The sequence below is a fragment of the Ambystoma mexicanum genome, chromosome 2p (genome assembly GCF_040938575.1).
Source record: "Ambystoma mexicanum isolate Mex_15411 chromosome 2p, UKY_AmexF1_1, whole genome shotgun sequence".
Taxonomy (NCBI): Eukaryota; Metazoa; Chordata; class Amphibia; order Caudata; family Ambystomatidae; genus Ambystoma; species Ambystoma mexicanum.
In genome coordinates this window covers 310831963-310856979 of record NC_090923.1, presented here as the reverse complement: position 1 = coordinate 310856979, position 25017 = coordinate 310831963, and the positions used below count along the sequence as shown (strand labels likewise).

Below are 25017 nucleotides of genomic sequence, written 5' to 3'. Positions count from 1 at the left end.
ATCAATGCAAAGGACTATAGAGCTGTTCAAAATCTGTTTTATTTGATGCCAAAAATTGCTAAAATCATGGCTCACCAAAACCACTAAAAAGGTCCCACCTCCTTGTTGGGGGGTCAACATCATTCTCCCGCAAGAATCTACATGAATCTGAGGTCCACAGAAGTGTATCTATATTTGAACAAAGTATATTTTGAGGATTGCTTACTGGTAAGACAGCTGTCAAAAATAGGTGCAGTACCGGTGCTCGCCACTGATCGGCGCTGGTGATCTAAATTCTGACAGGAAACCTGTATTTCAGAAGCTAAACAGTAACCTGAGTTAGCTGAGACTTCAAAAGGCTTGCTGTCCCCGGGAATCCTTCACACCTGGGGACTCCACACCAGAAGGCAGGATATCACATGGTCCTGTTGATTAAGAGGGAGGAGATTTTCCCTGCAGCCTGGAGGAAGGAACAATGGGGGCTTTGGGATGAATAGAATATGCTGATTTGAGGTTTAACTGTCCATTCTGCTCAAGGAAAAACAAGACATGTGACCTCTGAGTCAAGCCAAGCTTCTAGGGGCGGGGACAACCCAATGGGTGTACTGAAGTGAAGGCAAATATATGTTTTATAAGAATACTGATAACTAATTGTAACCAGCTGATAGAAATGTACAATTTTGAGATTCTTAAAATGACACCTTCACTCACAGTTGAAGATGAAGTTGGACGCCGTGGGATGTTCTGAGGCCATGCCCTGTATTTATTAATATTGTAGACACTTTTTATACTAGAAAATTGAAAACTTACTGTAATATGCCAAGAGAGGGGGTGTACCGTGTAAGATTTGGTGCAAAACCAATATTGCAAAGCCTAGCAAAATCGCGAATAAGTTGTCATTTCTGAACCCAAGCTCTTAGAAAGAGCAGGGTTAAACAGAGACATGTCTTAATTAATATGTGATATGTACATGTATTCTCAACAACTTGTGTATCTGGGAAGCAGGTTTGATTATGAAAAATGTATTTTCTTGAGAAACCAAAGGGGAGTGTTCTTTCCTTCAGCCATAAAGATGATACCTGATGACTCATTCTGACTCACTATTCCCTTCTCCAGTCAGAGGACAGTAAATCCTTTAACCTATCAGGATCCTCAGAGGGTTGGGTATAGAAAGCTAGCCTCCACGCCCCCTTTGGAAACACACAAAAATCACCACTGAGACCCAGATAGGGACACTCATTTTTCCACTACTCATCAATTCCTGCGCAGCACGCTGCCCCACCATATCCAGACAAAGACTCCAGACTCCTGAGACTCCTGATTCCAGACAGACGCCAGAACCAAACTCTAGAACCTAAAATCTAGAACCTTGGAGAAAAGAGGCCTAATCCACGAGCTGAATCCTTCTCAGCAGGCCCCAGTATCCAGCAACCTAACCAAACTATTCAACAGCCTTGCTGTGCTGTTCGCTTCTGGCCCAGAACCCTGTGCCAGAACCGAGATCCAGAGAAAGCAGAGCTGTATCCAGAACCAGTCAGACCCAGACCAGACCGCTGTGCAGTGCCGATAGCAGACCAGAGGCCACGCTGTGAGCAGAACCAGTGCCTGACCGTCCGGTGGCGAGAGTTTAGTCCAAACCTGACCAGATCTGTGACAAGGTCCATTCCCTTCCAAAAACTAGGATTGAGTATCTATTCTAGAACTGTGCATAGTCATCTCTTAGTCTAAAGTAATCTTATCCCATCCATTTCAACCTGTCCAGAACTGCATAGAAATCGTGGGTCCATTCTGTAATTTCAAATCTGTGAAAGCGTCATCTGTCATTCTGAAATCTTGACTTCATTTTTGAAAATCTACCTCCACAAAAACGTCCATATCTTTTGAACCGCACGTCCTAGAAGCGAGATTTAACTGTCATTTTAAAGCTAAGATCATCGGCTTTCCAACAAACCCAAACATTCCAACTCCTTATAGTTTTTCCGTAATCGCTATATACGCACTCTGAAAAAGTGCTGCGAATTGAAAACTAGATCAATTTCACCACATGTTAAAAATAGCTGTCTTTTGCTTGCAACTGCTGAATTTCATTTTCAACCTGATAATCACTCATGAATCGTTGCTAGTGTTGACCTGTACCAATTCAAAGTAACTATCACCTACCCTGAATCTCCTTTAGTGAATTAAAATCACTTTTAGCATATTTGTCACTTCATTGCACTCACATTTTAAAGTATTTTTGCCTGTTTAAAAGCATACCGGTTTTCTCTAAGCTTGCTGGGGGAACTGGAATTTGAACTGTATTTTGATTTCATCCCTGAAACCTGTGTGCCCGCCTTTCCATCTCTCCATATTGCATAGGGGGGGAGTGAGTTGTCACAAGGGAAAAAGTGATCATATTATCTCTTGTTGAATCCATATCGAGTTTTATTTCTGTGCTGCATTCTTTCATAACTTGCATTTCCTTGAAACCATAAAAGTATTCTCTGCTACCTTATCCTTTCTATACCAACTCCTAAGTGATTAAAGAATTGTGCTATTGTAATATTACCCATTGTTGATCACTATTATAATCATAAGTGTGTTATCAAATATTAATTTATTCATAAAAGTGTGATATATATCTATTGTTTAATTCTTCAAATAAATCTTTTAATTTGCAAAACAAACCTACTTCTTGGCTCAGTGAGGTCAGGGGGATTCAAAGAGAGGGGCGTTATATAAGGGTTTATCATCCAGATTTAAGAACTTGACATAAAAATCTATACATAAGGGCTTCCATTGGGCATCCCAGACTAGGCATTGACTTAGTAGGATTGCTGGATTGAAGTCAATTACATAGTTCATCACTGAGATCTTGTCAGAAGAATTTGAACATTAGCATAATGTGTAGGGCATCCATTTGAAAGTGTTGTGTATTGATATGTTGTACATGATGGACATTTTTAATACACACAAAAAGGTTACTGGAAGGTTTGAGCCGTGGACATCAATAAAATATATGTGACATTAGCAAGCCCCTCTTGTGCGGATGACAGAGTAGCCGTCCACTGCAGGGGGTGGTTGCCTACTCTTTACTGACGCACAGTGACAGGTATATGCTTTTCCCTACCACTACTCCTACCACAGCCCTTGATGGGGGTCGGGTGGGGTGGTCTTGACACTTCCCTGGGGTGGAGTGTAGGGTCTGTGAGGGAGGGTGGTAAAAATCACATCAGAATTAGAGGAACCAAGTTGGATTGGAAGGTTATTCAAGAGCCGCGGTCCAACCACAGAAAATCATTGTGTCCCCTCTTGTAGTACACCGAGGTCTGGAAATAACTAACAAGTAAAACTGTGCTGATCAGAGTGAGTGTAGAGGACAGTAGGGAAGAGTGTTATGCATGAGGTTTTGTGGTGCCAGGCCATGGGAAAACACAAACTAAGCAAAGGATCTTGAAAGTGTTCCATTAGCATATGGCTAACCAGTGTAATATACATCCTAAAAGAGAGGTAGAATAATATTATATAAATGAAGAATGAGCCGAATGGCTGCATTTTGTGCAATTTGAAGGTGATGTATGAGAAATGTAGGTAAGCATAAATATGCTTTGGCATATTCCAGACAGGAATTTTCCATTGTACTGACCAGTATGGCATGACCCGATTGTGGAAGAAAAGAGGGAAGGGTAGGGCTAAACAAAAGACTGATTTTACCACTCTGTTAATCTGTTTGGAAAGCTTTAGTTCCAAATACCAGGTGGTTCCAAGACTTAACATTCATCGATAAGGTTGTAGGTGGCCTAAAACACTGAGGAAAAAGGATGTGCCGAGCAGAGTCATTGAGAAAATACTCGGGACCAATTCAATGTTTATAGGATTAAGTTTAAGTGTATTGTTAGTCAACCATTAATTGACTTCCTAAAAAAGAAAAGTCGAAGCTCATCAAAAGTGTCTTGGGGGCTGGATACCTTAAGAAATAATTTGTTGTTGACAGCATACATGTGGAATTGAATACTGAATTTACGGATGATGAACATCAAAGGTAAAACTTAGATATTGAAAAGCAAAGGTGACAGGGAAGATCCCTGATGCACTCCGCAAGTAACAGAAGAGAAAGTAGTGGTGAGAGAGCCCAGTTTCGCACTATGACTTCTGTGAGAATGACAACTTCTGAACCCATTGAGAGCAAGGCTAGAGACTCCTACAGCATCAGAAAGTTGACGCAAAAGAATGGTGCGATCCACCCCATCAAAGGCTGCTCATATGTCTAACAAGACCATAAGGGATAGATAACCTTGACCATCATAGTTTAACAGAGCATCCCAGATCGATACAACTGTCGATATCCCATCTGGGTCAAAATCCTGATCAGAGATGGTCAAGATTTTTTCAAGAATATTGGCCATCGAAGTTCAGCCACCTATTGGTTAATAATTTGCCATTTCTATAGAATCAAGAGAAGGTCTCTTGATGGGAGGCGTGATAGTTTTCAGATTAAGAGGGACAATCCCTTCAATGAGAGAAAGATTAACCAAGTGTGTAACGGAGCTTGAAAGAACTTCAACATTGGTTCATGCTGGCTTATTCAAGGAGAAACTACGTCTTGTGAAACATTTTTAAAAAAAAACCGAAGATTTAGATGAAACTAAGAAAGGAAATACCGTTTTGGTGGGGTTCAGGCTTGAATAGATTGTATGAATGTTTTCAACAAAATATGTATTGAATTGGTTAGCAAGTGAAGCCGAAAGTGCCAATATTTGAGGAAAGACTTGGGGCATTGAGAAATGTGTTAGACAATTGCAAACAAATGTGCACCTTTATAAGTAGCCAAATTAACTCTGCTTTGAAAAGAGGTAGTTTTAGCAAACCTTATCCCTTTTCTTGGGCTACTAGTGCCAAAAGGAGAGAGGTGCCTAGTTCTCACCACCATTTTTCTTTTTTTCAATACTTTTGTTTAAGAGTCATTAAATTTGCGAATAACAAGGATTGGATGTTTTGTTTGGGGGCAGAAGACAGGGGGTAAGGGTGGCTGTTAAGCTCACCTGGTATCCACAGGGACGCCACCAAGCCCTGGTTGGATGAATTGCACTCTCAAACCCTCTCCGGGTCCCTTGGTAAAGCCTCTGGTTAAAGATGGGTCTGCAATATAGGAGAGCTGGATTCAATACCAGATTGTCTTTATGTTTCCCCACCTACCTTGGCCTCAACTCCTTCCTCCCCCTTGAGCCCTCTCCTCACCTTAATATTGTAGAAGGTGGATTATTTGTCCTGCTCCTCGTGGTAGGGGTGTTTAGATGTGGGGGGCAAGCAGCAACCAAGTTACTTCACTGGTGCAAGCCCCCCCACCCTGTGGGAATCCAGGCCTGCTGCGCCTCCGTAGATTTGCTGCTTTACAGTCTTTATATGCAGTTCTTCTGTTCCTCTTAGTTCGAATAATAATGTCTTGCTTCTTTCCCTTTAGGTATGGAAGGGTATTTTGAAGTTGTCATGCAGTTTGAAGATGAGCATGGGCTGGTAGGTGAAAGCGCGGTGTGCGCGATGCTGTCCGGTGAGTAATGCGCGATGCGCGCCGCTGTTTCGCCTTTTATATTGCTAACCTATGTCTTTTCTCTCCTTTCAGGTTGCGATGTTCCTTGCCGAGCGCCGTAATGTTCCAGCAATGATACTGACCAGGAGATGACTACCCAGGTAAGAATTGTGTGGCTTTCTTCATTCGGAAGGAAACGTGAGTAAACGCTTCGTAATGCTGTCTTTCTTTCTCCTCTTTCCAGGTTATGGTATTCCAGGATGCATGCGGTGCCGGATGATGGAGTTCGTACCTTCAGGTGAGTGGAACTGAAGTCGGTGATGGATTGAAGACAGTATACTGGCCCAGGTAAGTTTCGTAGTGTTCTTTCTCTCTCTGCAGGTCCTTGGTTTCAGGTAAACTGGCATCAAAGAACTGGACGTGGTGAGTGTTACGCTGCCCACAACAGAATAATGCAAAGCATGTTCTGCTGTTTGGATGTGGTTTAAATAGTCTCAGGTAAAGTAGTCCAGGTAAAATAGTCCCAGGCTTACCACAACCATAGTAGTCCAGGTAAAGTAGTCCCAGGCCTGCCACACCCAAAAGACTAGACAGCATATGATATGATATGGCATTTGTAACGCGCCTATACACAAGTGTTTCAAGGTGCGACGAGGCGGGGGGAACAAAGGGGAGACAGACAACTATCCTACTAGGCCAAGTGTTATTCAGATCACGCAAGTGCAAGGGTAGAGGGGTAGGGAAAAGTGCAAGGGGGCAAGGGAGAGGGGAAAGTGCAGTACAGAGTTAGCAGAATACAAGATAAATAATAAGAGCCAGCTGTTGCCAAATGTAAGGTAGGTGCAGACAAGTGCTGGGAAGGGGGGCTGTAGGGATACAGAGACAGTCCCGCAGTGCAGGGTTGCCAGGGAGGCAGTGCAGGGGAGAGTGGCTGGGCCAAGGACCGAGATCGGTGAGTGGCCCAGTTGCAGATTCAGTGCAGTTTCAGTTAATTTAGCAGGGGTGAGGGGTAGAGAAAGCGGAAGCAAAGAGGAAGGTTTTGAGGTGCTTCCGGAACCGGAGATGGTTCTCCTCAAGTTTCAGGGAGGCAAGAAGGCTGTTCCAGAGGGAGGCCCCTGCTGCAGAGAGAGATCTACCCCCAACTCGTTGCTTGGAGAAGCGGCTGACCCTGAGGGAGTTGGAGGCAGATGAGCGAAGAGCTCGAGAAGGAAGATATTTAGGAAGAGAGAGTTGAAGGTATTTTGGCCCAAGGCCCCAGAAGGCCTTGTGGACAATGCAGAGGGTTTTGAACTTAATCCTCGGAGCCAGTGTAGCAATGTCAGTCCTGGAGAGATACGGTCCCTGGGCTTGAGGCCAAGGACAAGTCTCGCAGTCCTGTTCTGGATGAGTTGCAGAGGGCGGAGAGTAGAGGCAGGCAGATTTAGATAGAGGCTGTTACAGTAGTCCAGCTTTGAGAGAACCAGGGCTCTAGAGACAGTGAGCTTCTGGGGGAAGGAGAGGAAAGGAAGGATACCTCTGAGGAGGGGTAGCTGGTAGTGTGACTTTTTAGAGACATCAGATATGTGAGGAGAGAAAGAGTGTGGAGTCGAAGATGACCCCGAGGTTTTTTGCATTGCAGGTAGGAGCAGGAGGCGGGCAAAGAGAGGCCGGCCAGAGAGCTGCAGGGAAGGAGGGAGTGGGTGTGCCGATGAGTAGAATCCTTGTAATTGAGCCATGTGTGTGCCTCCATGTTGGCTGAACCCCCTCCCACCCCTCCCCAAGTTAAATAGTCCCAAGTAAATAGTCCCATTCGAATGTTGGTCTTCATGATGGTTATGAGCCTGGCGCAAAAGGCGCCAGGGCTGACTCCAAGAGAGTCTTGGATGAGGTTTGAAGGCCTTTGACCTGGCCCTAACTGGAAGGCTTACTTGCCAGTGAGGGCCAGGGGCAAGGGTCATGACAGCAGCCCCCCCCGCCCAAGGCCCCTCTCACGGTGGCACTTCTGCCTGGTCCTGGTTTGGTTGGGCAATTCTGATGGAACTTTTTAATTAAGCGAGGTGCATGGATGTATTCACTAGGTTCCCATGATCTGTCTTGAGGGCCGTATCCCTTCCAATCAACTAAGTAGTATAGTTTGGATCTGGTGTATTTTGAGTCTAGGATATCCTTTACTTCAAACTCTGGTTCTCCGTCAACTAATACTAGTTTTGGTGGTGTTGTAACCCGAGTACCGTGTTGTACCGGTTTCAGGAGTGATACGTGAAACACAGGATGAATCTGCATAGTGGGTGGCAGGGCTAATTTTACTGCCACTGGATTTATTATGGATTCAATAGAATAAGGTCCCAGATATCAGGGACAAAAGGTCTGAGTCCCTTTTATGGGCACATATTTTGATGCTAACCAGACCTGGTCTCCAATTTGATAGTCGGGGGCTTTACTACGATGTTGGTCAGCAAATTTCTTTTGTCTGTTCTTGGCTTGGAGTAAATGTTCTGCTGCTTCTATGAAGGCCTGGGAAATAGTCGTATGTATGGCTTTAACCGCTGGCATTTCCAAAGGGGTTGGGAGATCCAATTCTGAAGTATGTGGATGTCTACCATATTTAGTGTAGAAAGCGTAAGTATTGCTCGAGGGTTTGGTTTGTTCTTTCTGTTTGCTCATCTGTTTGAGGATGGTGACTTGTGGTTAGTCGAATGTCAATTTGGGCCATTGAACAGCATTTCCTCCAGAAGTTGAATATGAACTGGCTACCTCGATTTGAGATCAAGACCGATGGAAAGCCATGTAGCCTACGATTTCCTCCAGGAATACTTTTGCTAAATTGAATGCATTTGGAAGACCCTTAAAAGGAATAAAGTGCGCCAGTTTAGAGAACAAGTCTACAACTACTAGGATGGTGTTGAATCCTTGACTGGGAGGTAGATCTGTAATTAAATCAAGGGACAGTATGTGCCATGGTGCGGGAGCAATTTCCAATGGTTGGAGAAGACCAGCTGGTTTCTGCTTTTAGGACTTTTTTTGTGCACACAAACCGCAAGATTGGATAAATTGTATAATATCTTTACGCCATGTGGGCCACCAATAGTTTCGTTTTACTTTAGCTAGAGTTTTGGCAATTCCAGGATGACCTTCAATCAGGGAGTCGTGATAATCCGAAATAACCTGCTCTTGTAAATCTTTACTTGGCAAGTATAGACGGTTCCTAAAATATGGTAACTGATCTTTAATGGTGTAATGTTCTCCTTGAGTACACCACTCTTGTGAGAAAGTGGGATCCATTAAGAGTTGGATCTTGTTTTGGAGTTCACCCTGTGTCAATGTTGTCGTAAGACCCAAGAGTTTGTCTTCTGGAATGATGGCTACTGGATATGGAGTTATGTCTACCTTTTCATCAACACCCATGTTGGACAAGACATCAGCCTTTCCGTTTCGGACTCCTGGTCAGTAAGTGATCACATAGTCATATTCAGCGAAGAAAAGAACCCACCGCAGTTGACGGGATGATTGAGCCTTTGCTGCTTTTAGGTATTGCAGGTTTTGATGATCAGTTATGACCGTGACAGTATGTCTAGCACTAAGGAGATAGTGTCGCCATGCCTTGAAAGCAGATTTTATAGCCAAATGTTCTTTGTCTGTGATAGCATAGTTGAGTTCGGGAGGGGAGAATTTTCATGACCAGCAGGCCACAGGGTGTAACTGGCCAGTTCCTGGGTCCCTTTGAGAGAGAACATCTCCCATAGCCATGCTAGAGGCATCTGTTTCAACTATATAAGGGAGGTCTGGGTGAGGATGCCGTAGAAGTGGAGAGGAAGTGAATTTTTTCTTAAGTTCTTGAAAGGCCTTTTCTGCTACTTCGGTCCAATGGAACTTTTTATTGTTTTTTTCTCAATAGTGGTGTAATTGGAAGCACTATTTGGGAAAAATTCTGGGACGAATCGGCGTTAAAAGTTTGTAAAGCCCAACATATTCCTTTAATTGAAGTTGGTGACGGACAGTTAAGAATGGCATCTACCTTGTGCCTATCCATTCTGATACCTTTTGGTGTGAGGATAAAACCGAGGAACTCCACTTCGGTGACATGAAAAGAGGATTTTTCGAGTTTAGCATCCAGTTTATGTTGGCGGAGTTTAGTAAGGACGGAGCGGACATGCCTGACATGGTCTTCTTTTGTAGCAGAATACACTAAGATGTCATCAATGTAAACCAGGGCGCAAACGTCGAACTTCCGCAAGACATCATTCATAAAGTACTGGAATGCAGCGGGAGCGTTGCAAAGTCCAAAAGGCATTACCTGGTATTCATACAAGCCATATTTGGTATGAAAGGTGGTTTTCCATTCGTCACCTTTCTTCACTCAAACAAGATGGTACGCCCCCCTAAGGTCCAGTTTGGTATAGATTTGGGCGTCGTTGACTTGATCCAATAATTCGGGAATAAGGGGCAGTGGATAACGTTTTTTTTACTGTGATCTGGTTTAATGCGCGACAGTCGATCCAAGTCCTCAAATCTCCTTCCTTTTTAGGTAGGAAGAATAAGGGCCCGGCTGTCGGTGATTTAGACGGTCGGATAAATCCATTTGCCAGGTACTGATCAAGATAAGATTTCAAATGGAGGTTTTCTGGTTCAGTAAGTGCATAGATTCGGCCACAAGGAATTTGCGCACCATGTATGAGGTCGATCTGGCAATCGTAGGGCCTGTGCGGTAGTAGAGTATTTGCTTGTTCTTTCTGGAACATGTCTTGAAAATCTTGGTATTCATTTGGTAGAGGACTAGTCACACCTAGTACAATCGCCGTTGTACTGGGAGTAGCAGATGTACATAAGTCTGTTTTCCCCTTTTCTTGGTAATAACAGGTGTGAGCACAATCATCAGAAAAGGCCAACTTCTTGGCACGCCAATCTATTAGAGGGTTGTGAGCTACCAACCATGGCATCCCTAAGATTAGTCGAAACTGAGGAGCTTTGATGAGATCGTATGCAATAGATTCTCGGTGTCCATCCTGGCACAGTAGGGTTAGTGCTGCTGTACATTGGGTTACTGGTCCGGAAGCTATTTCTGTCCCATCAACAGTAGTAACCTTTTCAGTAGTCGACTTAGAGCATAAGGGAAGCCCCATCTCTGCTGCCAGATCTTGGTCTACAGAATTCCCAACTGCTACGCTGTCTACGTATGCTTCGACAGCATGCATCCGTGACGTTTGTTGGTGATTGATCAGAATTGCTGGTAATGCAAAGTGTGAGGTCTGTGGCTCATCCTTCTCGCTCGACAAGTGGACCTCTATGCTTGCCGGGCTTGGTAGTTTTCCGACTCCTCGTTATTATCGTCCTTCTCTGTGGCTCGAACAGTTCTCCTTGGTGGTTTCACTGGACATTCTTTGAGGAAGTGGCCTGATTTTCTGCAATATAAGCATAATTGCTGTTACATTCTTTTGTCTCTTTCAGTTTTAGTTAAAGGGGGCCGTACACCTCCGATTTGCATGGGTTCTATCGTGTTTTCCAATGTACGTGGAACACTATCCTTTGACCGGACATACACAGCTCGAGTGTCTAACCTTATCCGGTCCGCTTTTCGGTCTTGTAATCTGTGATCTAATTGCACCACAAGGTTGATGAATTCTGCACAGTCTTTAGGTGGGTTAACCACTTGAGCAAGGACATCCTTTAGTTCCCCTCGTAGACCCCGATGAAATAGTGTGGTCCTTTTTTCCTCAGGCCACCCAGCTTCAACGACTAGTCTGTTAAATGTTGCTATATATGTAAGCAAGTCTTGACTTCCTTGACAGAGTGATACAAGTTTGTTATCTAATGCTTGGCCTTGGGTATGATGAGCAAAGACTTTTTCCATTTACATCTGGAAACCCCCAAACTCATAACAACGGGTCATCCTGATTTACTAATGGTACCGACTAATCCGCAGCACTGCCGCTCAGATATGACAAAACAAAAGCAGCCCATGCTTGGTCGTTAGGAAAAGCCCTAGGTCTGCAAAGGAAATGAAGACGACACTGGTTCATGAACGTTGCATACTTCTTGGGATCCCCTGTAATTCGTTCAAGTGGAGCTAAAGGAACTGCCCCAGGAAGGGTTATTTGTACTGGATTGGTAGAAGTTGGTACAGGTGCTGGCGGAATGTTACCAGGCAATGGGGTCTGTCCTGCTGTGATTGGAGCATTTGTCTACTTATTTCGTCGGTACGATCCTTAGTAACAATCAAATCCCTCATAAGAGGATTGGTTTCTTGCCTGGCTGAATGTACCTCAGCGCATAATTGTCCCAACAACGGAACTAACTGGTCAGTCTCTGAAGTCTCTATGACGCCCAGGTGGATAATATTATTGAGGCTTTGCGTTCTGTTACACTTACCTGGTATCCACGGGGACGCCACCCAGCCCTGGTTGGATGATTTGCACTCTCAAACCCTCTCCCGGTCCCTTGGTAAGGCCTCTGGTTAAAGATGGGTCTGCAATATAGAAGAGCTGGATTCAATACCAGATTGGCTTTATGTTTTTCCACCTCCCTTGGCCTCAACTCCTTCCTCCCCCTTGGGCCTTCTCCTCACCTTAATATTGTAGAAGGTGGATTCTCTGTCCTGCTCCTAGTGGCAGGGGCGCGTAGATGTGCGGGGCGAGCTGTGACCACGTTACTTGCCCCCCGTCAGAATCCAGGCCTGCTGCAACTCCGTAGATTTGCTGCTTTACAGTCTTTATATGCAGTTATTATGTTCCTCTTAGTTCGAATAATAATGTCTTGCTTCTTTCCTTTTAGGTATGGAAAGGTATTTTTGTGTTGTCATGCAGTTTGAAGATGAGCATGGGCCGGTAGGCGAAAGCGCGGTGTGCACGATGCTGTCCGGTGAGTAAAGCGCGATGCGTGGCACTGTTTCGCCTTTTATATTGCTAAGCTGTGTCTTTTCTCTCCTTGCAGGTTGCGATGTTCCTCGCCGAGCGCCATAATGTTCCAGCAATGATATTGACCAGGAGATGACTACCCAGGTAAGAATTGTGTGGCTTTCTTCATTCAGAAGGAAACGTGAGTAAATGCTTCCTAATGCTGTCTTTCTTTCTCCTCCTTCCAGGTTATGGTATTCCAGGATGCATGCGGTGCCGGATAATGAGTTCGTACCTTCAGGTGAGTGGAACTGAAGTCGGCGATGGATTGAAGACAGGATACTGTTCCAGGTAAGTTTCGTAGTGTTCTTTCTCTCTGTGCAGGTCCTTGGTATCAGGTAAGCTGGCATCAAAGAACTGGACACGGTGAGCATTATGCTGCCCACAGCAGAATAACGGAAAGCATGTTCTGCTGTTTGGGTGTGGTTTAAATAGTCTCAGGTAAAGTAGTCCAGGTAAAATAGTCCCGGGCCTGCCACACCCAAAAGACTAGACCGCATAGCTCAGTTCCTTGTAACTGAGCCATGTGTATGCCTCCATGTTGGCTGAAACCCCCCCCCCCAAGTTAAATAGTCCCAAGTATATAGCCCCATTCTAATGTTGGTTTTCATGATGGTTATGAGCCTGGCGTCATGACAGTGGCCATAGTCGTTTTGAATGAGAGTTGGCAGCTGTTGAAAAAAGGTGTAGTAGAAAGGCCTTCACATTTTGGCAAAGTGGAGAGTAAGGCATAACCACTGATCTGAGCTAATGTCTTTTTGGTTGTATACGAATTGTTCGTTTTACAACTGTTCGAATTACAATTGACCTTTTCACAATTGACCGAATTGTGAAGGTTAATTGTAACATATATGTGGGGGGAAACCCCCCACAACTCCCCACCTAACGCCAAACCCCCCAAAACCCCTATATATATAAATAAATATATATTACCAAACATATATATACGGTCAATTGTGAAAAGGTCAATTGTGACCCTTTAAATTCGGTCAATTGTTCATTCGAACAATTGTAAACAAACAATTTGGGTAATACCGTGCTTTTAGACCCATGGAGCTCAGTCATAGCGAGGGAGGGTTGTTAGTGCACCACCATTAGTAACCCTCTACTGTTGGGCATGAACCTGTCACAAAGGGATACAGAATACAATGGACTGTGTGATGTTCTAAATGCAGATCTTCTTTGACTGTAAAAAAAAAATATTGTATCTCAGTGTCACTTTTCTTCACTCCCCGTTTACAGCCCCTTAAAGTGCTTCTTGTGAGAGCAACTACGTCAACATAAAAGTGAAAACGGATGTTCAATCTCAGTGAGCAGCACATAAACCTGTAAAGACTCATGCCATACAAATGTGGAAAGGGTGGTATAAAAATGATTACAATTACAATGAATGGTTCCCCTCGAATTACCCATTCTGTGTCCACTGTGAGAACGCTTGTGCATGATGATGGCAGCAGAAAGTTGATTATGTGACATGCTCCCAATCTCCTCAATTTGTCTTGTGTTGTGACATCAGAATATGTGCCTAGAACTTGAAAACTAGGGTTTGTATATATTAAAGACAACTGGGAAGGAATAATTACTTGCTACTGTATTGGTGCACCTATTAGTCTGTTCTGAAAGCAACAACTGGCCGAATGGAGACAGAAACTCTAAAGTGCCTCCCTCACACTTTTGTCTAGTTGGAAATGGTTTTTATTCTGTCAAAAAAATCTACATACATCTTGCGGTGAATTGACTGAACTCCCCATCCTAATAAATGGGGGAAGCAAGCAATCAAAGACTGGGCTGGTCCAGCTGCTAACTTACACAACTTGCAGAGGGTGGATAAGGAGGGATCCTACTGGCTTTCTGGTGATAATATAGCGTTAAAGGACATATTGGGAGGTGATGGCTGAAGGACTTCAAATTCCTGGAAGCCATGGTAAGGGTTCCCACAGCTTGGGGAACAGAGCACTAGAAAAGTAAATGTGAGAAGAGTCAATTCCATTTAAAATCTGTGTTCGCGAGTCACACAGAAAGATGAGCTGGTTCCTAGTATGGGGGCGAGAACGCAGAATGACAGACACTCAACATGCAGAAAGGAATTCCAAGATTACGCCACAAGTCAAATACTTCTGAAACCTCACCAACTCTCATTAATGGAAATGAAAACCTATGTAATACCCAAAACAGTTAATAATCCAATGCGAAAGGTACACTAATAGAATAATGAGGTGGAGTATGAATAATGAGGGGTACTAAGGATACCCCAGGGAATAACCAATCGGGCTTCAGAATTCAAACGGAGATGGAGGAATAACCCACCAGGAACAGCCTTAGAATCCAAGTCCAGCCTAAGGACTACAAAAGGGTCTACAAAGGTCCAAATAAGTAGGGAATCCCGGAGGAGGTAGACATTCTTACTTGTTTTCCCTTGACAAATACAGATACTCAAGCAAGGAACAAAGAGGGGATTACTGCCTGGAGTAAGGCAGTGTAAACTTGGAAGCCGATTAGAGAAGCTAGGAAGCAGTTTAGACCTGGAGGCCCTCAAAGCAGAAGCGGACAATGGTGATTAGAGAACACCTCCCATACCTTAAGGGAATTGGAAAGCCAAACCATAAGGCTATTCATCAGCAATGCTAAAGAAAAAAGAGAGAGGACCCTCATGCCTGGCAGTAGGGTAACACCATATTGGCTGCCTGAAAATACACGTTAACATTTTGAACCCTGAGAAAATTGAAGCCTTGGAGAGATCTACTATGAATGCTCTGATGCCAAGGTCCTAGGAGGGATGTACAGTGAATTATGAGGCATCCAATGTCCGATAGAGACCTACCATGAGTGTTAAGAAACCCAAGGTCTGGGAGAGACCTGCAGTGAATGCTAAGAAATCCAAGGTCTCGGAGTGACTGCTATAAATCGAATGAATATAGGTTTTGACCAACCTGTTGGGTATCCTGAGACACCTATGGTCTGGGAGAGAGCTGATATGAATCCTAATAAACCAAAAGTCAAGGGTGAGACATGCAGTGACTACTGAGAAACCCAATGACCGAGAGCACTTCTGTGAATGTTAAGAAACCCAAGGTCTGGGAGAGACCTGCAGTGAATCATAAACACGAAGTCTGAGAGAGACTTCTGCAAATCCAAAGAGACATGCTGTAAAACCTGGGAAACTAGAGGGCTAAGAGAACCTTATAAGTGATATTTGCAAGGCTGGTGAAAAGCCTGAGGAAAAAATGCTGTAAAGCTTGTAACCTGTAAGGGAACTTGAGAAACAAAACGGAAGAAGAGAAGCCTGGGGGCTGATCCCCTGGAAACAATAGACATTTATCTAACCATTACTTGACAAGTCCACTAAAGATCCTTTATTTAGCAATTAGAAATCCATGTCACATGTGTCATTGCTCAGCCTTATAAGTGATTTGAGAATCTGGATTGGTTCCGTTCTGAAGCAGGCTAACTAACCCACACCCAGAATATTTTGTTTTTATATTTGGATTTATTTGAAGACCAATGATGTCAATGTCGACCAGAAATGACTTACAATAACACATTTAAACATGGTGAAGTAATTGACTGAAAGGATGCCTTCACAATAGCACAAAGCTGCGAACAAGTGGTGAGCCAGTTTAAGAGAGTAAAAAATGTGGGACAAAGAGCAGGGACAAAACAAACGCATACAAAATATATAAGAAATAAGCAACTTACAAAGATAATAACTTTAAGGGCAAGTGCTTCAAAATAAAGAGAAGTACTGTACACATATTCAGAATAATATTATTGGGCTTCATTTGAGGGAGTGGTGCGGTCAGGTAAGGAGGATGAGGAGAGATGGGGGTTGCTCTCTCTTTAGCCAGTATGTGAAGTTTAAGGCAAACTTTGAAGAGATACTCAACTTTGATTGTGATATGCAGAAGGTTCCAGTGGTGCGGAGACAGTAGCGAGAAAGAGCGGAAGCAAGAGGAGACATGGAATAGTGAGGTTGAGTGCAGCAGTTGGGCAGAGCGAATGGAACGGTTAGTAGAGTATCTGACAGATACTGAGGAGCAAGATCATTGATAGCTCGGTAGACTCAGAGAAAGAACTTGAAAAGGTATTGCTATTTGCCTGTTGAGACAACCAGAATATTGTCAGTAGGGAGAAGTGGTGAACAATGTAGGTATGTTGTAGAGAGTGCGAGTAGCAAAGTAGAAGACGTGCCCTAAAGGGATGAAGGAGTAGACAGAAAGGTGCAGAATAGGCTAAAGCATAAGTTACGTTTTATGAACATGAGGTTGGATGTTAAAGTTTTTGTAGAGTGGTTAGTAAGAAATTGACAATATTTATTACTCTTGAGCAGGTAAATGAGAGCAATAGAGGCAGTAGTAGTGATTAACTGTTGCAGTCAAAGGTAGCTACCTAAGAGGATTGAGGAAACCCACAAAATCCTCGGCCTGCGCCAATCAGGCTTACACCTCGGTCACAGAATGGAATCCATCCTCCTGGACATAAAAATCTGAATGGATGAAATCAAAGACGATGGCAACATGGCCATCCTCCCCTTACTGGACTTCTCTGCAGCCTTTGACTTGGTCAATCACAAAATCCTCTGCCACCACCTCTCCTCAGCTGCCCAATTCTCGGCAAAAGCCATAGCCTGGACAGAGTCCTTCCTATCTAACTGCACAATGAGAGTGTTCTCCACCTCAGCGGCAGCCACCCTTTCCCTAATCACCTTTGGAGTGCCTCAAGGATCATGTGACTCATTGACCATGTGTAATATCTTCACCAAACCCTTCTTTGACCGCCTTGATGTCCTGGGTGTCACCTACACCAACTACGCAGACAACACCCAAATCATCCTACTCATCTCCGGCAACTATGACACTGACTCCAATGCACTAAGCAATTGATCCCAAACCATCCAGGCCTGGATGGCACAACACGGACTATGCCTAAAGGATGAGAAAAATGAACTACTCCTTATTGGCACACAATCCTGGCTAAACACACTTAATGGTTCATACAAATCCTTTTCCATCGACGGGAACATCATCACTGTTGCCAAAGAGGTAAAGACCATGGAAGTATACTTAGACTCCACGTTATCACTAACTAGACAGGTAAACGCTATCGCATCAGCATACATTGCGAAATTGATCAATGACTGTAAACCCTTCCTAGCTGTTGACCGCTGCATCACATTCACTAGAGCCCTCATATTATCCAGGAATGACTACTGCAACTCCCTCTTTGCAGGTACCAATGCCCGTAATATAAAGAAACTACAGGTTACAGGTTATTCAGAATAACGCCATAAGATCAGCTCTAAACATCTGCACAGCCAGATGAAACAACCACTGGCTCCCGGATCAAGAACGCATCATGTTCAAAACGCTAGCATTGAGCCAGAAATGCATCTCAAACACTGCCCCAACTTACCTGTCCAGAAATGTTTCCAAGGCTCAACCCTCCAGACCTACCGGGCTGCCTACTCGCACTTACTCGGCATTCCTAGAAACAGGCACCAGAAAGCAGGAAGAAGCAGCTTCCCGATGTTCGCGGCAAGACTCTGGAATGCCCTCCCTCTAGCCCTATGATCTGATGACTCCATCTGGTCCTTCCGCAGAGGCCTCAAAACCTGGCTCTTTTCACAAGACTGCCAAATTTAACTGAACCCGCCCAACCCGACAAACTCTTGGCACTTCCACCTCGACTCTGATCAGAAATGTAGATCTACACAACATGTATGCACCACTTAATTTATGCTTATAACCATTGTAACCCCTACATGTAAACTAAGGTAATACCCATAGTTATAACCATGTGTAACCTCTGCCCTCATGTAAACCAGTGCCTAGATGCCCCAGGGTTCGGTGCGCTTTTAAATGTAAAAATAAATAAATAAAGAGGACTCTAAGGTTGTAAGCCTTTAGCGAAGGAGAAAGAAGGTGAGGCAGGAAGGAGGTAGGAGAGGGGAAGGTAGGGAAGGCAATGGAATCTGGGGAAGTTTCCTTCCTTTTTTGAAGAGTTGATTATGAGGCACCAGCGAGGCATCCAGTGACGAATTGCAGTGGGACATTTGATAATCCGTTCCAAGATGGCTGGAGTGACAGAAGGAAAGGAGAAAAAGATTTGAGTGTCATCAGCAAAGAGATGGTAGTGAAAGCCAAAGGACAAGATAAGTCTTCCTAGGTCAGAGGTATGTACAGTGAAGAGCAGCGGTCTAAGACACATTTCTGTGGACATCAACAGGGAGCGGTTTGAGGTGAGAGGCTTGCGAATTCCAGGTGGTTTTAAAAGGATCAACCTTCCAGGTAGGAGGCCCCTCAGTTAGGAGTATATTGGTAAAACACAAGGTGATGCAGAATTAAATGGAGAGAGTAGTGGTCATCATTGTTTCTTTGATTTCTCTAGTTTAATAGCCGTGTATCGTTTTACTAGCACCATGTTGGCACTCGTTGTGAGAGGTTTTCCATGTTTTTAATCTAATACTAGTACTGATGTTGCATCAATTATTAATTTCTTCTATGACATATGTTGCCTATGTGGTATGCAGTGATTATATCGAATACAAAACTAATGAAAAAATAACTAATGAAAAAACAACTAATACCAAAATAACTCATTAAAACAAAAATGGGGTTGTAAGTGGGAATAATGGTTTAGGGGTGGTGAAAAGTTTTTAAAAATTTGTAGAAGGGAAGATTTGGGGGCGGAAACCCACCCGCGTAAAACAACGAAAAATGAATTTGTTATTTTTTCATTAGTTATTATTTCATTAGTTATAATTGCATGCAACCTGCCTGTGAATGTATTTGATTGTAGTACCATGAAGCTGTTGGGCCCATAACAAGATAAAATGTGCTCCACATAGATGCATATCACAGATGTTCATTTGAAGCTTTTTCATTGCACAGAAGAGTTTATCACTGGGTCTTAGTGGAAATGAGATGCTTTACCAGGAAGTGCAGATCTCTGAAACAGCGGCAGGAAACCTTCAAGGACAGCACGGATTCGAGTAACTGAAATTAAGAAGATCAAGGATAGTTTTACAAGGGTACAATAGAAGAAACGAAGTGTGTTAATATTCCACACAGCTGAATAAGTGTATGCGCATTCTGTTCAATATGGATAGTGCTAGGAGACACGTATGCACACAATTTGAAGGAGCACACAGGCACACAGGTATAATAGACACGTTAGTACCACCCGCATTCCTACATTGACAAGCTCCAGACTATTCTATGTGAGTACAAATTAAAAAGGGTATAGAATACAGAAATTACACCGGCACCTGACATGTTTTGCACTGATGCATTGTACTGTTGTGCCATATCTGGAAGTGTTGCACTGACTAGTGCAATATCAACCTTGTGCTGAAGTTGGTCACTTCAAACGTTGGTGCAAAGTTGCCTAGCAAAAGTGCACATTTGATCAGAACTGAGGCTATTTAAGTAATCTGGCTTAAATAAACTAAATTCCCGCCTTACTCAAAATCGATTGCCATTATGTACGAGGCTGTTAATTCTGTGCCTTTGTGGGTAAAGTTAACAGCAACCTGTTCCCCTCTGCATAGGACTATGCTGCATGTCCAAGTCCCAAGCCCCCCCCCCCCCAACCGCGCACTGCATGCCCTCTGTCATTGTGCTCTCAGAACTGGCTTCTGGGTAACATGCAGCACACTTCACAGGTCCCAAAATACTATGCAGTGCAATGAAAATACTAACAAGCGACTGATGCGATATCAAAGAAGTACGAAAAGTTGCAAATGTGCAAATAGTTCTTACCAAAGCCAAAATATATTCCAATTGTTTCCAGGGATGCAAATATTAATAAACCGACTCCAGCTGAAATCGTCCAGTCTATATAAAAAAAAGTGAAAAACATTGCAAATGTTTCATCTGGTGCTTAAAGTGGAATCTTACCTGACTCTTTCTTCTGAACAGTATGAACATCCTTCCAGGACCTTAATGAAATGTGTCAGTCACACTTTCATCATGCATCACTGAAACGTGTCACAGTCACACTTTCATCATGCATCACTGAAACGTGTCACAGTCACACTTTCTATGATGCATCACTGAAACGTGTCACAGTCACACTTTTTATGATGCATCACTGAAACGTGTCACAGTCACACTTTTTATGATGCATCACTGAAACGTGTCACAGTCACACTTTTTATGATGCATCACTGAAACGTGTCACAGTCACACTTTCTATGATGCATCACTGAAACGTGTCACAGTCACACTTTCTATGAACACTTTTTATGATGCATCACTGAAACGTGTCACAGTCACACTTTCTATGATGCATCACTGAAACGTGTCACAGTCACACTTTCTATGATGCATCACTGAAACGTGTCACAGTCACACTTTCTATGATGCACCCCTTTTTCATGTGCTGTACATCCCCTTCACATTGTGCGACCATTGCCCTTTTCTGAGAAGAAAACCAGTCCCGTTGGGCTAATTAACACTGAACGCCCTAGAGACACCCATCTTACAAGAGCCCTCTCCTAGTGATGGGTGTGATCATCAGAGCAAAACTAAACGCTGCCTCTGCGAGGTTAGGCTGAAAACGCTCCGGCAAGCTCGTACAACTAACGGTGGAGGCTGCATGCACGTGTTTTCATAGGTTTCGTGGTTATTTCCTAACAACCTCCTTCGTAGATTGAGAATGTGGCATTTGGCTAAGGGCACTGTTCACACCATCCTTGCTTCCATTATCCATGAGTTTTACGAGCCCTGATCACAATTTCTATGCTTCTGTAAGCCCAGGGGGCTGTGCACAACATCCATCCATCCATCCATCCATCCATCCATCCATCCATCCGACCACCCCTAAAAGGTTTTTGTGACCGTTTCCTATTGCCTGAAGTATATTGCAGTAGTGCTGCAGTGCTGTTCATGCCATCCATCCACAACTGAAAACAATCGCGTCCAAAAGTCTCATTATATCCCCACTAAACGCGCTCTTCAGAGGTATTTTGTGGTAACGAGATCCACATCTTTATTTATGGAACACGGTACATGGTCCTTACATAGGGATGTATAGTGTGGTTGATATTTAGTAATCATGTATGGTAGGATTTGCCTTTTACATGTTGACTGGATCAATTAAAGTCAAGTTATAATATGTATTCAGACACGTGCCCCTGTCAGCGTTTATAGAATGTGTGTCAAGTCATCTCATGTGCTAATTAGAAAATAAGAATGAAACTCACATGCAGAAATAAAATAGTCATTCAATTACAATAACCCAACAATCACATCAAGATCAAATAACACTGAATTCACAAATTGGACCAAATGTGTTCTGCCAAAAGCAAATATTAAAAAAAAAGCAACCAAGGTGATGAGCAAAGTTACCTAAATATTTGTAGGGGCGAGGGGGTTCAGAAAGACTAAATTCTGGAAAATAAATGTGTAAAGTCGCTGCTGTTATATGGGGGCGTGAGGGGGTAACCAAATCAGATGAGTGGATAGTATGAAAGACAGTATGTATGAGGGTAGTGCAGACCACAGAGGTTAGGCTATGAGTATAGCAGTGATGTCATTTTGGAGTGGGGTCAAATGACATCACTTCCTGTGATATCATCAGAGGTTAAGGGGCGTGTGATGTCCTTTCAGCTACCCCTGGCATTTTGGTGAAATGACATCCCTGGAGTATAGACTAGAAACCAAGGCAGGTAACAGAAAAGGGTGGAAGAAACATGTTTACTTCACACTCGGAGCATACACAGAATGGTCACAGAGTTGCCATGATGTCAGGGCAAACTATCCCATTGAGCAAGTTACTATTACAATGCCTTACCATAGATGCTCCTGGGAAGGAGCCGCAGGAGTGGGATTCTGTGTGTCGACCTCAAGGCATGACCTCGGAAACAATACTCACAAGATAATAGCCTATGTGGATCCAGCAGGAGTAGAACAGGGACTGCCTCATGAAACGGAAACCCCAGATTTATTAACAAATACGGCACTATGGACAGCAGAGAGATGCATAGGAAAGGTACAGACACTGCCTACTGGGAACCCAGCAGCCAAACCCCATGCAAAGGACTTCTGTAAACTGTGGAGTATTTGTATCCATGCCACTGCGCCACACTGCACCCCTTTGCCAATGGGAAAAGAAAACTGCCAAAAATGGAGGCAATAACCCCTGTGCATGCTAAATCTGCAAAATTGTGCAGGGTTCATAAACCACCAAAAGAGCTGCTCACCCCACCCCACACACAGGCAATGTTGGTGTAAAAACAAGAATCACTGCTGTCATCTGTCACCTGAAACAAGGCCACAAAAGGGCCTAATCCGAAAATGTCCTTAAAAATTCAGTCACTTTCCCAGAGAATTATGGAAAGGAAAGTGTGCTGAAGTCATGGATTCTCCAGGCAGTCAGAGGAATCCAGGTCTCTCTGCCTGACAGCTGCTTAAGGAAACTAGCTGTCAAACCCATTTGAAGGGGTTTCTTTTTCTGAAAAAAATGCAAAATCCACTATTTCAAGCATGTTTGTGAAGGGCTAATTCTTTTAACAGGTTTAAATCCTTTATAAACTGTGCTTATATTTGATATGGGAAATGAAAAGACTTTAATGTCAAAGAAACCAGTCTGGGAAAACCATTATTTAATTCTGATCTGACAACCTGGCTTGGGAAAACTGACATCTATGCTTGACACTCCCTTGAGAACAGGAAGGCTAATGGCTGTTAATGGTTCCCGCATAATGCCAACAAGCCACACAATGGTGCCGAATTAGACATTCGTCCGCTGGCTGACCAAAGAACAAAAGACAGGCTGAGCATTGACCTCTGCCAGGAGGGGTAGGATGTGGAGGAGGTTTCTCTGTGAACTTCAAAGGACTGGACAGCTGCTGCCTGAAAAGGGGAGGTTACACAGGAGGACTTTGGTGTGAAATCCTTATTTTGATTAAAAATGTAAAACTCTTAACTGAACAACCTAAAGAGGGATACATCTGAAACTTGGTAGACATTAAACTAATTTCAGCCTTGTGATTTGGAGACATTGAGGAAACTCATACCATTTAAGGAACCAAAGTTATGAAAAATGTCTGATTGTGCCAAAACTATTAATGTTGCAAACTTACAATTGTATGTACATGATCCACTGATAAGCGCCCAGAGATGTATCAAATTAGAAATGATTAATCCAAAATGTTATGGGTAAAATTGATAGAAATCCATAGAATGACCAATACAGCTCTCACAAAGATGGGAAGTGAATGTAAATGTAGACAATCGAATATAAAGTATGTGTGTCCAATTTTATGAGGGTACATAATGGTAGAAAGGTACATTTGTGCAAAAGTAAGTTTTGGGTAAAAGTCCAGGTGGGAGTTCCTAAATCCTGTCATAAGATGTCAGCTCTGTTCAGGCTGCCAACCAAAACAAAGCCCATGCCTGTAGCCACTTACAGACATGGGGGTGTGTTTTGAAGTTCTGCCCATGCCATAAACTTTGTAATGGATAAATTGAGGAGTTTCACTACACATATGACGCACTGCTTCCAGAACACCCTGCTTCCAAACCCATCCAGATGTCCACGCAGCACCTTCTTCCAGAACTCTTCAACTTGTAGCTGACTCCAAAATCCTTGAAAGATCCAGATTTCTTTGCAGAATCCAGACTCTAGCATTGCCATTTTATTGCTAGCCTGACCCAATTGCAAACATACCAAACTTGAAGGGATTGAATTCTGATTCAGCTTGGCTTGCTACAATTAAGGCTTGCCCGCGGAAAACTTGCATCCTGCTATCTACCGTTTCCAGTAACCAGAAGGGACCCTTCCAAATCCAGGCTGAGGTGCAGTCCAAATTGACCAGAACCGCCTTGCTGATCCAATCTCGCTAGAGGTGCCCTGCTGCCGGTAGACCAGATCCAATTCATTGACCAGATCTCAAACCCATCCCATCTTTAAACTCAATATCTGTGTTCCAAAACCATAACTCCCTAATGATTTTGAATAACTAAAGTAAATCCCAGGAAGAAGTAGAGTATCCACAACCGGACGGGTTACGCTGATCACGTGACTTTAAGATCCATATGTGGCATTCTCTTTTTCATAGCCATAATATAGTGTAATCAAACCCATCTGTAATTTTCAAAAGCGCTTTTCTGTTTTCAATTTCGCGCCTATTTTGCAAAAACGCCTTTCACTAAAACCTCTAGAACTCCTTCACTTTTAAAGATAGAAATGAAATTTCAACTCTCACTGATACCTAACATCCTTAGCTACATCCACAACTAATAACATCGCCGAACAGTGGCTCTTCAATATTGCATAGTAAATGTTTGCTGCTAATTTGCAAAATTCCCAAGTTTTCACGTGTCATTTCCCCATTTCAAAGAGCTTTTTCCATCCCATCCTGATCTGAAGTGTGTATTGTTGTTTATATTATAGCTCATGTATGTTAGGACCTGATTAGTGTTGCCTTCCTTAGAATTGCTACCCATTTAAGCATTTTTGCACCTTTTGCAGTATTTCACAAAGCCATTTTTCGTCTGCCAGTTTAAAAGTGTCATTTGCCAAAACCCTTTTCCTCTCTTGTTTAGGGAGGGAAGATTGCCTATAACTCTAGACATTGTATTTCATTCCTGTATTTCATTCCTGAAAACCTGCTGATTACTTACATTGGTTTGTAGGGGGAACATTAACCTAAACGCTATC

The 25017-nt window shown here is 43.3% G+C and overlaps 1 protein-coding gene across 3 annotated transcripts in view; it reads right to left on the bottom strand.

The window, feature by feature from the left end:
* TMEM40 (transmembrane protein 40) overlaps nt 1–25017 on the bottom strand; it is a 413366-nt gene that overhangs the window by 34918 nt on the left and 353431 nt on the right. For all 3 annotated transcript variants that reach the window (XM_069643616.1, XM_069643619.1, XM_069643617.1), the window contains 2 exons: nt 20112–20186; nt 19284–19346 (listed from right to left, as the gene is read on the bottom strand). In XM_069643616.1, the coding sequence (XP_069499717.1) occupies nt 19284–19346; nt 20112–20186 (138 nt within the window). The remainder of the gene's footprint in view (nt 1–19283; nt 19347–20111; nt 20187–25017) is intronic.